The sequence below is a fragment of the Hemiscyllium ocellatum genome, chromosome 9 (genome assembly GCF_020745735.1).
Source record: "Hemiscyllium ocellatum isolate sHemOce1 chromosome 9, sHemOce1.pat.X.cur, whole genome shotgun sequence".
NCBI lineage: Eukaryota > Metazoa > Chordata > Chondrichthyes > Orectolobiformes > Hemiscylliidae > Hemiscyllium > Hemiscyllium ocellatum.
In genome coordinates, this window is record NC_083409.1 from 19,481,280 (window position 1) to 19,493,800 (window position 12,521).

The 12,521-nt window shown below is 45.5% G+C and overlaps 1 gene segment (V, D, J or C); it reads left to right on the top strand.

Moving 5' to 3' along the window:
- The first annotated feature begins 883 nt into the window (after positions 1-883).
- On the top strand, positions 884-11,964 carry LOC132818625 (immunoglobulin kappa constant-like). The segment is given in 3 exon segments: positions 884-951; positions 1,138-1,269; positions 11,205-11,964. Coding segments are annotated over 3 exon segments (510 nt in total).
- The last annotated feature ends 557 nt before the right edge of the window (positions 11,965-12,521 follow it).

Below are 12,521 nucleotides of genomic sequence, written 5' to 3' on the forward strand. Positions count from 1 at the left end.
TAAAAAGATGGAAACAGGGAGCAGCAGTAGGGTTAGGATTAGGGATAGGGATTGGCCCTATGAGGCTGCTCTGTCATTCAATATGATCATGGCTGATCCTCTCCCTCAATGCCAACCTGGGATTGGTGTTGTTAGATCATTGATGACCAGTACAGACTTGTTAAATGCTGTTCATGTCATTGTGCTTCTGGTTGAGAGAGAGACAGAAGACAGAGAGAGAGAGAGAGAGAGAGAGAGAAAGTGAGAAAGTGTACATTGTGTGATTGAGTGAGAGAGGGCAAGGCATTTAATTGCTGCCCCAGATCTCACTGTTCCAATGTCCTGGAATAACGCCGGTAATAGAGATCAGTTAGAGAGTGACCAGAGGGAGGGAGACAGAAAAAGAGAGAGTGACGCAATTAGAGATTGAGGGTATAAAGATAGAACGAGTGAGGAATTAGGTAGAAAGATATGTGAAGGAGAAGAATGAATGATAAGAAAGAGAGAAAGAGAGAGAAAGAGACCAATCACAGAAGGAAATGGAGATAAACAGAGTGTCAAACATACATGGAAAAAGGGAAAGATAGAAGTGGTTATATAATTGGGAGAGGACAGAGTCAGAGACAGAAATAGAAAAAGAGGGAGAAAGTCAATGAATAACAGGAATATATACAAGAGAAAGGTGAGAAAGAGATAAAAGGGAAAAGGGAGAAAAGAAGTACGAAAAGGAAGGACGAGAGAGAGAGAGCGAGAGAGAGAGAGAGAAGAGGAAGTGTGAGGGGCTGACGTGGCTCTCTCTGCCTGATGCCATTTACATACTGAGGAACACCCAGTCAGACTCTCACAGGCTGCAGCTTTATAAAGCAGAGCCCAGTGAAGGGAGAGTTTATCAGGAACCAGGCACAGGGACAGGAGCACACACCATGATTTCACACATCCAGCTGATCTGGCCCCTGGCATTCTGTATCGCAGGTACAACTCTCTCTACTTCCACCTTGAATCTTTAGCTGCTCTCTATTTCACTCCAGTTCCACTGATTTGTGATTGAAGGGAAAATGTTGAAACCAGAGGAATGCTCAGAGTCTCCAACAATCTCTCATTTGACCGGCTCTTTCTGTGACAGTTCTGACTTCACTGTGTTTCTCTCTGACCCCTCAGGTATCAGTGGGGACATCATCATGACCCAGTCTCCCCCGGTACTGTCAGTGGGACTGGGCCAGACTGCAACCATCACCTGTAAATCCAGTCAAGACATTAACGATGAGCTTTCCTGGTACCAACAGCGAGAAGGTCAGAAACCCTCTCTCCTGATCTATGATGCAACAGATCGATTCACAGGAGTCTCCGATCGATTCACTGGCAGTGGATCAGGGACCAGTTACACCCTGACAATCAGCAATGTTCAGAATGAGGATGTCGCTGACTATTACTGTATGCAGGATGACAGCTACCCTCTACACAGTGATACAGAGCCATACAAAAACCTCAATACACACAGCACCACCTCCTGTACTGACACGTACACAGTTATATAAATGTATAATAATAGACACACAGTCCCACCACCTGAACTGGCACATCCACAGCTAGATGCAAATGAAACTGAACAAATTACCCCATACTGGGATTGTCACTGTCCACTACACACTCCAGTCCCTGTGGTGTCCACCGCTCACTGAAGGCTTCAAGTTTCCCTCTCACACTCCATGACCACACGTGAAGAGCAACTGCAAGATTTAACATTGAAAAATAAATTTCACAAAACTCCCAAGCCCAGCTGGATACAGAGAGACAGAGACAGATAGACACATGAATGAGGGAGAGAAAGAGAGGTCCAGAAAGAGGGTGAGAGTGAACGAGACTGAGACAGGGAGAGGTTGAGAGTGATGGGGGGGAAGCAGAGAGCAGAGGTTTTTGTACAGCCTCTGCACTGGGAGCTCTCACTGTGGCTTACGTTTGGTAAAGGAACCAAGCTCAGACTGAGTAAGTAAACCTCCATCCTCTGTTATTAACCCTTTCAGTACTGAAACAACTTTTTAAAACACAAATAATGAATTGTTGAAGGTGTTAGTGGGGAGCTGCAGTGAATGAAATGGTTGATTGAGGAGCACTGTGTCTAGCAGAGTGCCCATCTGTATTTCTTTAGTTCCATTGTCCCTTTAAGCAGCAAGATATAAATCAGTAAGTTTTACTCACTGTGTGAAGGAGTTCTGTCCATTTGCAGTCTGTGGTCCCATTCCTGCAGCATGGAGTGAAATCAGTGAGTAGCCTCCTGCCAGTCTCAGTGTGACGGACATGGGCAGAGTTTGATGTGAGCTCTGGCTCCCTGTCCCAGTCTCTGATCTCACTGACCTCAGCAGCAGCAGCAGCAGCACAGTGAGACACCGAGCTCCCACCTCCCCCAGCTTTAACTCTGCTCAATCACACAATCACAGAATCGTTACAGTGCACAAGGAGGCCATTCAACTCATCCTGTTTGTACTGGCTCTCTGAATGAGCAATTCACTGAGTGTCATTCTCCTGCTATCTCCCTGTCACCCTGCACATTGTTCCTTTTCAAATAATAATCTCGTTCCCTTCGGAATGTTTTAATTGAAGCTGCCTCCACCACACTCTCAGGCAGTGCATTCCACACCTTAACCACTCACTGGCTGAACATGTTGTTCCCTATTTCACTTTTGTTACTTTTCCCAATTACTTTCAATCTGTGGTCTCTCGGTCTCAATCCTTTCTCAACTGGGCACATTCTCTCCCTATTTACTCACTCCAGGCCCCTCCTGGTTTTAATTCCTCAAACAAATCTCTCAGCCTTCTCCAAAGAAGGCAGTCCCCAATTCTCCAATCAATCTGTATAACTGATGTTCCTCATCCCTGGAATAATCTTTGGGAATATTTTTTGCCATTTCTACAAAATGTCACTCCTTCCTGAATTATTGACATTATCTATGACCCTCATGCTCTTATAAACCTCTATCAGGTCACTCCTCATACTCTTACACGTCAGAGTAAAAAGTCTCAGCTTTTCCAGCCTCTCATAGTCATGGAGTCATACAGCATGGAAACAGACCTTTCAGTCCAACTTGTCCATGATAACCAGATATCCTAAACTGACCTCATCCTATTAACCAGCATTTGGTTTACATCCCTCGAAAACCTTCCTATCCGTATACCCATCCCAATGTGTTTTAAATGCTGTAATTGTATCCACCTCCAACACTTTCTCTGGCAGCTCGATCCATACACATACCACCCTCTGTGTGACAAGTTACCCCTCAGGTCCCTTTTGAATCTTTTGCCTCTCACCTTAAGCCTATACCCTCTTGTTTTGGAATCCCTTTCCCAAGGAAAAGACCTTGGATATACACTCTGTCCATGCCCCACATGAATTTACAAACATTTATAATGCCACTCCTCAGCCTTAGATGCTGCAGGAAAAATAGGCCCAGTTTCCTCAGCCTTTCCCTGTCGCTCAAACCCTCCAATTCCTGGTCATGTCTTTGTCAATATTTTCTGCAGCTTTTTAAGTTTAACAGCATCCTTCTTGTCGCAGCATGATCAGAATTTTTCACATTATTCCCAAAGTGGCCTCACCAATCTCCTGTACAGCTGCAACATGATGTCCCAACTCCTGTACTCAATGCAGTGATCAATAAAGGCAAGTGTACCCAACACCTTCTTTATCAACCTGTCTACCTGTGACCCCACTTTTAAGGAATAATGCACCTGCATCTTCTCCCCGAGGTCTCTTTGTCCAGCAACGCTCCACAGGGCCCTCCCATTAACTGTATAACTCCTGCCCTGGTTTGCCTTTCCAAAATGCAACATCTCGCATTTACCTAAATTGAACTCCATTTGCTACACCTCTGCCCATTGCCCCATCTGATCAAGGTCCCGCTGTACCCTGAGATGAATTTCTTCACTATCCACTGTCCTGCCAATTTTGATGTCATCCACAAACTTACTGTAACTCCTATATTCACCTCCAAATCATTTCTTTAAATGACAAAAGCAGTGAACCCAGCACCAATGCTTGTTGCACACATCTATTCACAGATCTCCAGTCTGAAAAGCAGCCTTTTAAACACCACTCTCTGTCTCCTATATTCAATCCAATTTTTTTATCCCAATGGCTCACTCCCCCGGATCCCATGTGGTCTAACCTTACTAACCAGTCTATCATGTGGAACCTTGTCAAACACTTTGCTAAAGCCCATATAGACAATGTCTACTGTTCTGTCTTCATCAATCTTCTTTGTCACCTCCTCAATCAAATTCAGGAGATATGATTTCCTATGCAAAAAAACCACATTGATTATCCAAAGAATGTAAATCCTATCCCACAGAATCCACTCCAACATCTTACCCAGCACTGACATCAGGCTCACTGGTCTATAGTTCCCTGGCTTTTCCTTACAGTCTTTCTCAAATAATGGCATAACATTAGCCAACCTCTCTGGTTCTCCAGCACCTTACCCATGGTTGTCAGTGATACACATATCTCAGTAAGGGGCCCAGCAATCTCTTCCCTAGTTTCCCACAATGTTCTGGGATACACATGATCAGGTCCTAGGGTTTATCTACCTTTATGTGCTTTAAGATCTTTTGCGTCTCCTCATTTGTGTGTGGTCTCTTTTCAAGACATCACTATTTTTCCAAATTCCCCAGCATTTGTTTGGGATCTCACTCATCTCTTGTGTCTTACCAAAATACAGCACTCACCTTTATCTGAATTAAACTCCATCTGTCATTCCTCAGCCCACTGGCCTAGTTGGTCAAGATTCCATTGTATGATTAGACCTTTTTCACAGCCAATGATTAGATTAAATTCTCTATAGTGTGAAAACGGGCCCTTCGGCCCAACAAGTCCACACCGATCCTCCGAAGAGTAACCCACCCAGACCCATTTCGCTCTCTGTAATGCATCTAACACTATGGACAATTTAGCACAGCCAATTCACCTGACCTGCACATCTTTGGACTGTGGAAGGAAACCAGAGCACCCGGAGGAAACTCACGCAGACATAGGGAGAATGTGCAAACTCCACACAGACAGTGTGCTGCCCCGCTCAACCACCACTGAGCCACCGATGCCTCCTGAAAATTCACCTGAACACACTCTCGCAACTCTGGTCCCTCTCTGCCCATTACACTACTGCTACCCCAAACTATATTCAGAAACTAAAGACCTCCCGCCCATTTATAACAACTCTATCACATTTGAAGGTCTATGTAAACTCCTTGCATTTGTATTCCTCCACATCCTTCCCACTAGGAGGTGACTTATTGACTGTTCTGAGGATTCTGTGGACCTTGGTGTTCCTCTCTGATATTCCCTCCTGGCTCCCACAGTCCTGCCAAGTTAATTTAACCCTCTCTAACAGCATGAGTAAACCACCTCACAAGAATCTAATGCCCTCCCTCATGGATCCACTTTCCAGCCCTGCTGTCACCTGTGTTCACCTCCTGATTCTATTCTCACTTGCATAGGGCACTGGGAGTAATCCGAAGATTCCTACGTTTGAGTTCCTGCTGCTAATTCCCTCCGAAGCTACCGAACTTCTGACTGCAAGACCACTTTTCTCCTTCTGTCACTAGGACCAATGTGGACCACTACTGCTGCCTGTTCCTCGTCTCCCCTCAGGGTGCTCTGCAAACGGTCAGTTCATCCTTGACTCTGGCACCAGGGAGACAACACACTATCCTGGAATCCCATCTGCAGCTGCACAAACACCTATCGATTGCCCTTGAATCTCTTCTCACTATCGCTCTTCCCATCTTCTTTGTGCCCCCCACCCCCACCTCCCCCCTGCAACTGAGCCCCCCCTGGTGCCAGGGACTTGGCTGTGGATGCACTCCCCAGATGAACCATCATTCTCATCAGGATTATGAACTGAATCCTGGATGGACAATGGGATGCACTCAGGGGATTCCTGTACTAGCTGCTGCTCCCCCATTCCCTCTCTCCCTGCACACTCTGAAGCTGCGGAGTGACCACATCTAGAAACATTCTCTCCATGGAGCTCTCAGCCTCATGGACGCTCTGCACTGACACCAGCTGCTGCTCAAGCTCCGAAACCCGGAGCTCCAACTGCTATCACTGACCACACTTCCTGTTCTCTTGGTATTCCAGGAGCTGCGAAACATTTTGAAGTTCCCACATGGATGCACACCCTCTCCATTCTTGGATTATCTCTTTGCAGAGTTCTGATAACAAACAGCTCCAGCAGGGCAAACAGTCCAGTGGGTTCAGTGTTCCAGAATTTTGGGGAAACTCTCCAGAAGATTTTAAGAAACAGGAGCAGAAATCAGCCATTCAGCCCATGGAATCTGCTCTGCCATTTGATCTTGGCAGATATGCTTCTCACCCCCATTCTCCTGCCTGATCCACAGGAACTTTCCATCCCCTTCTCAATCATGAACCTATCTATCGCTGTCTTAAATACATTCTGTGACTTGCCCCCCTGTCCTCTGTAACAATGAGTTCCACAGATTCCCCACCCTCTGGCTGAAGAAATTCCTCCACATCTCAGCTCGAAAGGGTCGGCCCTTCATTCTGAGGCTGTGCCTTGGTTATCTAGTCTCTCCTGTTTTTGGAAACATCTTCTCCACATCCACTCTATCCAGGCCTATCAGTATTCTGCAAATTTCAATAAGATCCCTCCTCATCCTTCTAAACTCCAGCGAATACAGACCCAAAGTCCTCAACCACTCCTCATATGACAAACCCTTCATCCCCAGGATCATTCTTGTAAATCCCTCCAATGCCAGCACATTGTTTCTTAGAATATGGGTCCCAAATATTCCAAATTCAGTCTGACCAGAGCCTTACACAGCTTAAGTAGTACATCTCTGCCCTTGTATTCTGGGTCTATTGAAATGAATGCAAACATTCCACTTGCTTTCCCAAGCACAAACTGGACCTGCCTGTTAACCTTAAGAGAAACCTGAATGAGGTTTGTGCTTTAGATCTCTAAAGGCTTTCCTTATTTAGAAAATACCTCCATACCCTGACTCCATTGTTTCCTGAAAGATCATCACCAATGTCCCCACAATCTCCTCAGTGATCTCCTTCAGAACACACGGGTGTAATTCATCCAGTCTGGGTGAGTTATCCACACTCAGACCTTTCAGCTTCCCCAGTACCTCCTCCTCAGTGTTGGCCACAGCACTCACCCCTGACAGTCTTGAAGTACTGGGACACTGCTGGTGTTGTTTTCCATTGTGCAGACTGATGTAATGTATGGATTCAATTCCTCGACTTTTTCTTCATTTTCTATTATTGTTTTTCCAATGTCTATTTCTGCCTCCCTCTTCATTTTTATAAATCTTGTGAAACTCTTGCAATCTTCTTTTATATTACTGGCTCGCTTTCCCCCCACATTTCACCTTCTGTCCCCTGAATGTGTTTTTTTTTAGTTGTCCTCTATAGGTTTTTAAAGACTTCCTAATCCTCTGGCTTCCCACTATTTTCCACCACATTGTATGCCTTTTCCTTTTGTTTTTATGCTGTCCTTGACCTCCCTCATCAGCCATGGTTGCCTTGTCCTCCCCTTAGTCTGTTCCTTCTTTTTCAGGAGGAATTCCTACTCTGCCTCCTGAATTACGCCCAGAAACTCTGCCATTTGCTGCCCTACCACCTTACCTGCTCGGCTCCCCTTACAACCAACTCTGGCGAGCTCCTTCCTCATGTCTTTGTACTTACCTTTCCTCAATTGAAATACTGTTCCACCTGATTACAGCTTCTCCCTCTCAAACTACAGGGGGAATTCTATCATATTATGGTCACTTATCCGGAGGGATACTTTCATTTTCAGCTCACTAACCAAGTTTGCCTCATTACACATCACTGAATCCAAAACTGCCTGTTCTAAATGATTAGATTAGATTAGACTTACAGTGTGGAAACAGGCCCTTCGGCCCAACAAGTCCATACCGACCCGCCGAAGCGCAACCCACCCATACCCCTACATATTACCCCTTACCTAACACTACGGGCAATTTAGCTTGGCCAATTCACCTGACCCGCACATCTTTGGACTGTGGGAGGAAACCGGAGCACCCGGAGGAAACCCACGCAGACACGGGGAGAACGTGCAAACTCCACACAGTCAGTCGCCTGAGTCGGGAATTGAACCCGGGTCTACAGGCGCTGTGAGGCAGCAGTGCTAACCACTGTGCCACCGTGCCGCCCGTGATCAACCACAAGCTGTTTCAAAAACCATTTCATAGACACTCCATGAAACCCTTTTGTTGAGATGCGCTACCCAGTCCATCTAAACATTGAAGTCTGCCATAACATTTTGTATTTGGCTTTTCTGTCTCCAGTTCCAAACTTCCAGCTCAGCACTGTCTCCATAACTTGTCCTACCTGCCTATCTTCTTTTCCACCTATCCACTCCATCCTCCACTCCCTATTGTACTTTATGCTACTTTCTCCCCACCTCCACTCTCCTCTCATTTTTCTCTCCACCCTTCAGGCTGTCTGCCTCTATTCCTGATGAAGGGCTTTTGCCCGAAATGTTGATTTTTACTGCTCCTCGGATGCTACCTGAACTGCTGTGCTTTTCCAGCACCACTCTAATCTAGAATCTGGTTTCCAGCATCTGCAGTCATTGTTTTTACCCTTTTCTGTTTCCTGATTGATTTCCTTCCCCACACCCTGATTACTGTTTGGAGACCTAAACATAACTTGCATCAGATTCTTTATTTCTTGCGGTTCCTCAGCTCTACCCACACAGATTCTACACCTTCTGACTCTATATCACTTCTTGCCATTGATTTAATTTCATTTCTTACTAACAAGGCAACACTTGCCCCTCCGTCCATCTGCCTATCCTTTTGATAGGACATGCATCCTTGGATATTTCGTTCCCAGCCCGGATCCCCTTACAGCCATGTCTCTGTGATACCCACAACATCGTACCTGCTAGTTTCAATCTGCACTATAAGCTCATTGTGTATACTGTGTGCACTTAAGTACAACACCCTCAGTCCTGCATTGACTGCCCTCCTTCCCATCATTGTCGTCTTATCTGCTGTGCTTTACGTTCGATACCTGATCCTTTCCACGCTCTCTGTCCTTTTACATCTTCTAGAAAATAGAATAATCTCTCCTGAGCCCTCCTCCACTTTAACTAGTTTAAATTCCTTGGAAACTCAATTTACCTCGATTTATGACATAATTTTTCTACCTTACTCGGACTGCTTCGTGCATTTAGACACAAAGTCTGTAAGTTTGATCTATTACTGATTTCCCTGCACTTTTATGATCCCTTTGATATTGAAAAATTCCATCCCTTCCTTTTATTTTCTGGTAACAATCAATCCCATCACTAACCGGCAATCTGACCTTCTCCTTTCCCTTCCATTTTCTCATTTTCCATCCAACTGAACCAAATTACTTTCTCTTTGGGTTGAGTTCAGGACAATATTTATCCAAAATCATGAAGAATGCTCTTTGATCTCATTGCTTCCAGTGGGATCTTGCTGTGTAGAAATTGGCTGCCCCTTTCCTGAAATTGCAACAATGACTGGTTTTCAAACAAAATGTAAATGTTTTGGGAGAGCCTGAGGTGCTGAGGGCTTGACTGAAACACAATTAGAGTCACAATTAGAAACAAACTCTTCGATCTGACTCATCCATGCCAGCCACAGAGACATAGAGTCATAGTGTCAGAGAGATGTACAGCACAGAAACAGACCCTTCTGTCCAACTCATCCATGCAGACCAGATAACCTAAATTAATCTAGTCTCATTTGTCAGCATTTGGCCCATATCCTTCTATACCCTTCCTATTCATATACACATCCAAATGCCTTTTAAATGTTAACATACCAGCCTCCACCACTTCCTCTGGCAGCTCATTCCAGAAATGTACCACCCTTGGCAGGAATAAGTTATGCCTTAGTTCCCATTTAAATCGTTCCCCTGATACTTTCCACCTATGCCCTCTAGTTCTGGACTCCTTCACTCTGACCAAAATATCTTCTTGTTTCACTTGATCAATGCCCCTCATGATGTTAGAAACCTCGATATGGTCATCCCTCAGCTTCCAGTGATCCAGGGAAAATAGCCTCAGCCTATTCAGCCTCTCCTGATCGCACAAATCCTCCAACTTGGCAACATCCTTGGAAATCTTTTCTGAACCATTTTAATGTTCCCAACATTTTTCCTACAGCAGGGACGCCAGAATTCCACACAGTATTCCAAAAGGGGCCAAACTGATGTCCTATACAGCTGCAACAGCTCCCAACTCCAATACGCAATGCATTGCCCAATAAAGGAAAGCACGGTGGCACAGTGGTTAGCACTGCTGCCTCACAGCGCCTGAGACCCGGGTTCAATTCCTGACTCAGACGACAGACTGTGTGGAGTTTGCACGTTCTCCCCGTGTCTGTGTGGGTTTCCTCCGGTTTCCTCCCACAGTCCAAAGATGTGCGGGTTAGGTGAATTGGCCATGCTAAATTGCCCGTAGTGTTAGGTAAGGGGTAAATGTAGGGGTATGGGTGGGTTGTGCTTCGGCGGGTCGTTGTGGACTTGTTGGGCCGAAGGGCCTGTTTCCACACTGTAAGTCTAGTCTAATCTAATCTAATGCCAAATGACTTTGTCAACCCCCTACCTACCTGCAACTCCACTTTCAAGGAATTAATCTTTTTTGGGATGAACTGGGAGTCTTTCAGTTATGCTTTTTCTAATCACCCTGTTCAGAAACAAACTTCTTGCTTTCATTCGCAACTAAAAATCAGATAAAGGAGGTGATGATTTCATGGTACTATCGCTGAGCTGTTCATCCAGAGATCCAGATTAATGTTCTGGGGGCCAGGGTTAGAATCCTGCCACAGCAGATGGTGGAATGTGAATTCAATAAAACAATCTGCAATTAAGTGTCTAATGATGACCATGAAACAATTGTTGATTGTCAGGAAAAAGCCATCTGATTCCCTGATGTCCTTTAGGGAAGGAAACTGCCATCCTTACCATGTGACTCCAGACCCACAGCAATGTGGTTGACTCTAAACTGCCCTCTGGGTGATTAGGGATGGGCAATAAATGCTGATCCTATCAGTGACACTCACATCCCAAGAAGCAATTTAAACAATGTCTGTTCTTTTCTGGAGTTTGTTAGGTATTGGCTTCAAATGTTCAAACATTTTATCAATGAATATTCTGAGAGTTGAAATCCCTTCAAATGGCAGGGATTAAAATTGTTTCTCTTGTCTTTCAGTCCGTGAGAACTCACAGCCCAAGCTGACCCTGCTGCCCCCCTCCCCGGAGCAGGTCAATGCCAAGGGCACTGCCACCCTGGTGTGCCTTGCCAATCACTTCTATCCCGATGAGCTGGAGGTGCAGTGGAAGAAGGACGGTGCAGTCATTTCGGACGGGGTTCAGACCAGCAACTACCTGCGAGCTTCGGACAGCACCTACAGCGTCAGCAGCCTGCTGACCCTCTCTGGGTCTGACTGGGAGTCGGATGCTCGCTTCTCCTGTGCCCTCACCCATGTGACCCTCCCCTCTCCCCTCAGCAAGAGCATCAGGAGATCAGAATGTGTGTAGTGTGTTGGAGATAGTCCAGAGAGGAGACACAACTTTAAATAAAATAGGGCTGAGCTGGCAGGACCAAGGTCATTGTCAGAACTGAATTTCACCTCTCTTCCTTCTCAGGACCGGTTAGAGACATTTCTGAGGTTCAGGGGTTATGGCAGTTCATTGGGACACTGTAGATAGAGCTTTTTGCTATGTCAAACCCCATGCTGTCCCTGTTCTGGGAGTGTTTGATGGGGACAGAGTTGACTTATGATGCCAAGTAAAATCTCTTGAAGTTCCTGAAGACTGTCAGCTGTACAAAACAATGTGAAACTCAGAAGTCTCTGCTTCAGTAAACCAGATCTCCTTCCTGCTCAGCCGCCAGTTCCAATTTAAGGTTTTATCACTGTTTGAAGGGACAGGATTCTCATGTTATTGAGAAAATCTCCACAAGTGTTTTCCTCAAGCTCCATTGTGGCTGTGAATTTGTGCAGCTTCCTCTGTCTGGGCTGTTAATTTCAGTCTGTTTTCTGTCAATGTCAATCTGGAAAATGGAATAAAGATGAAGAAGATTCAGTTTCTGTGTCTGTGTGCTTTGGAGATTGACCACTCCATTCAGCTGATTGGCTGCATTTCAGCATAGCATTGTCACAATTGGCTAATTGGCCTGTCAATCAATGACACATCCATTGTAGAGGATACTGACAGCCAATCATCAATCACTTTCAAATGATCCCTTTGATCTGCAATCTTTGGAGGTTACAAGATTCCAAACAGATTTCCATTAATGACCACCTGGACCATCGCTGACACCTCCCTCCCCTTCCTGGACCACTTCATCTCCATTAATGATGACCAACTTGACACTGACATTTTTTAAAAACCTACCGACACCGAGGATTCCACCTCTTCCCAACCTACCTCTTGCAAAAATGCCATCCCGTATTCCCAATTCCTCCGCCTCTGCCATATCTGCTCCCAGGAGGACCTATTCCACCACAGAAAACACTAGATGGCC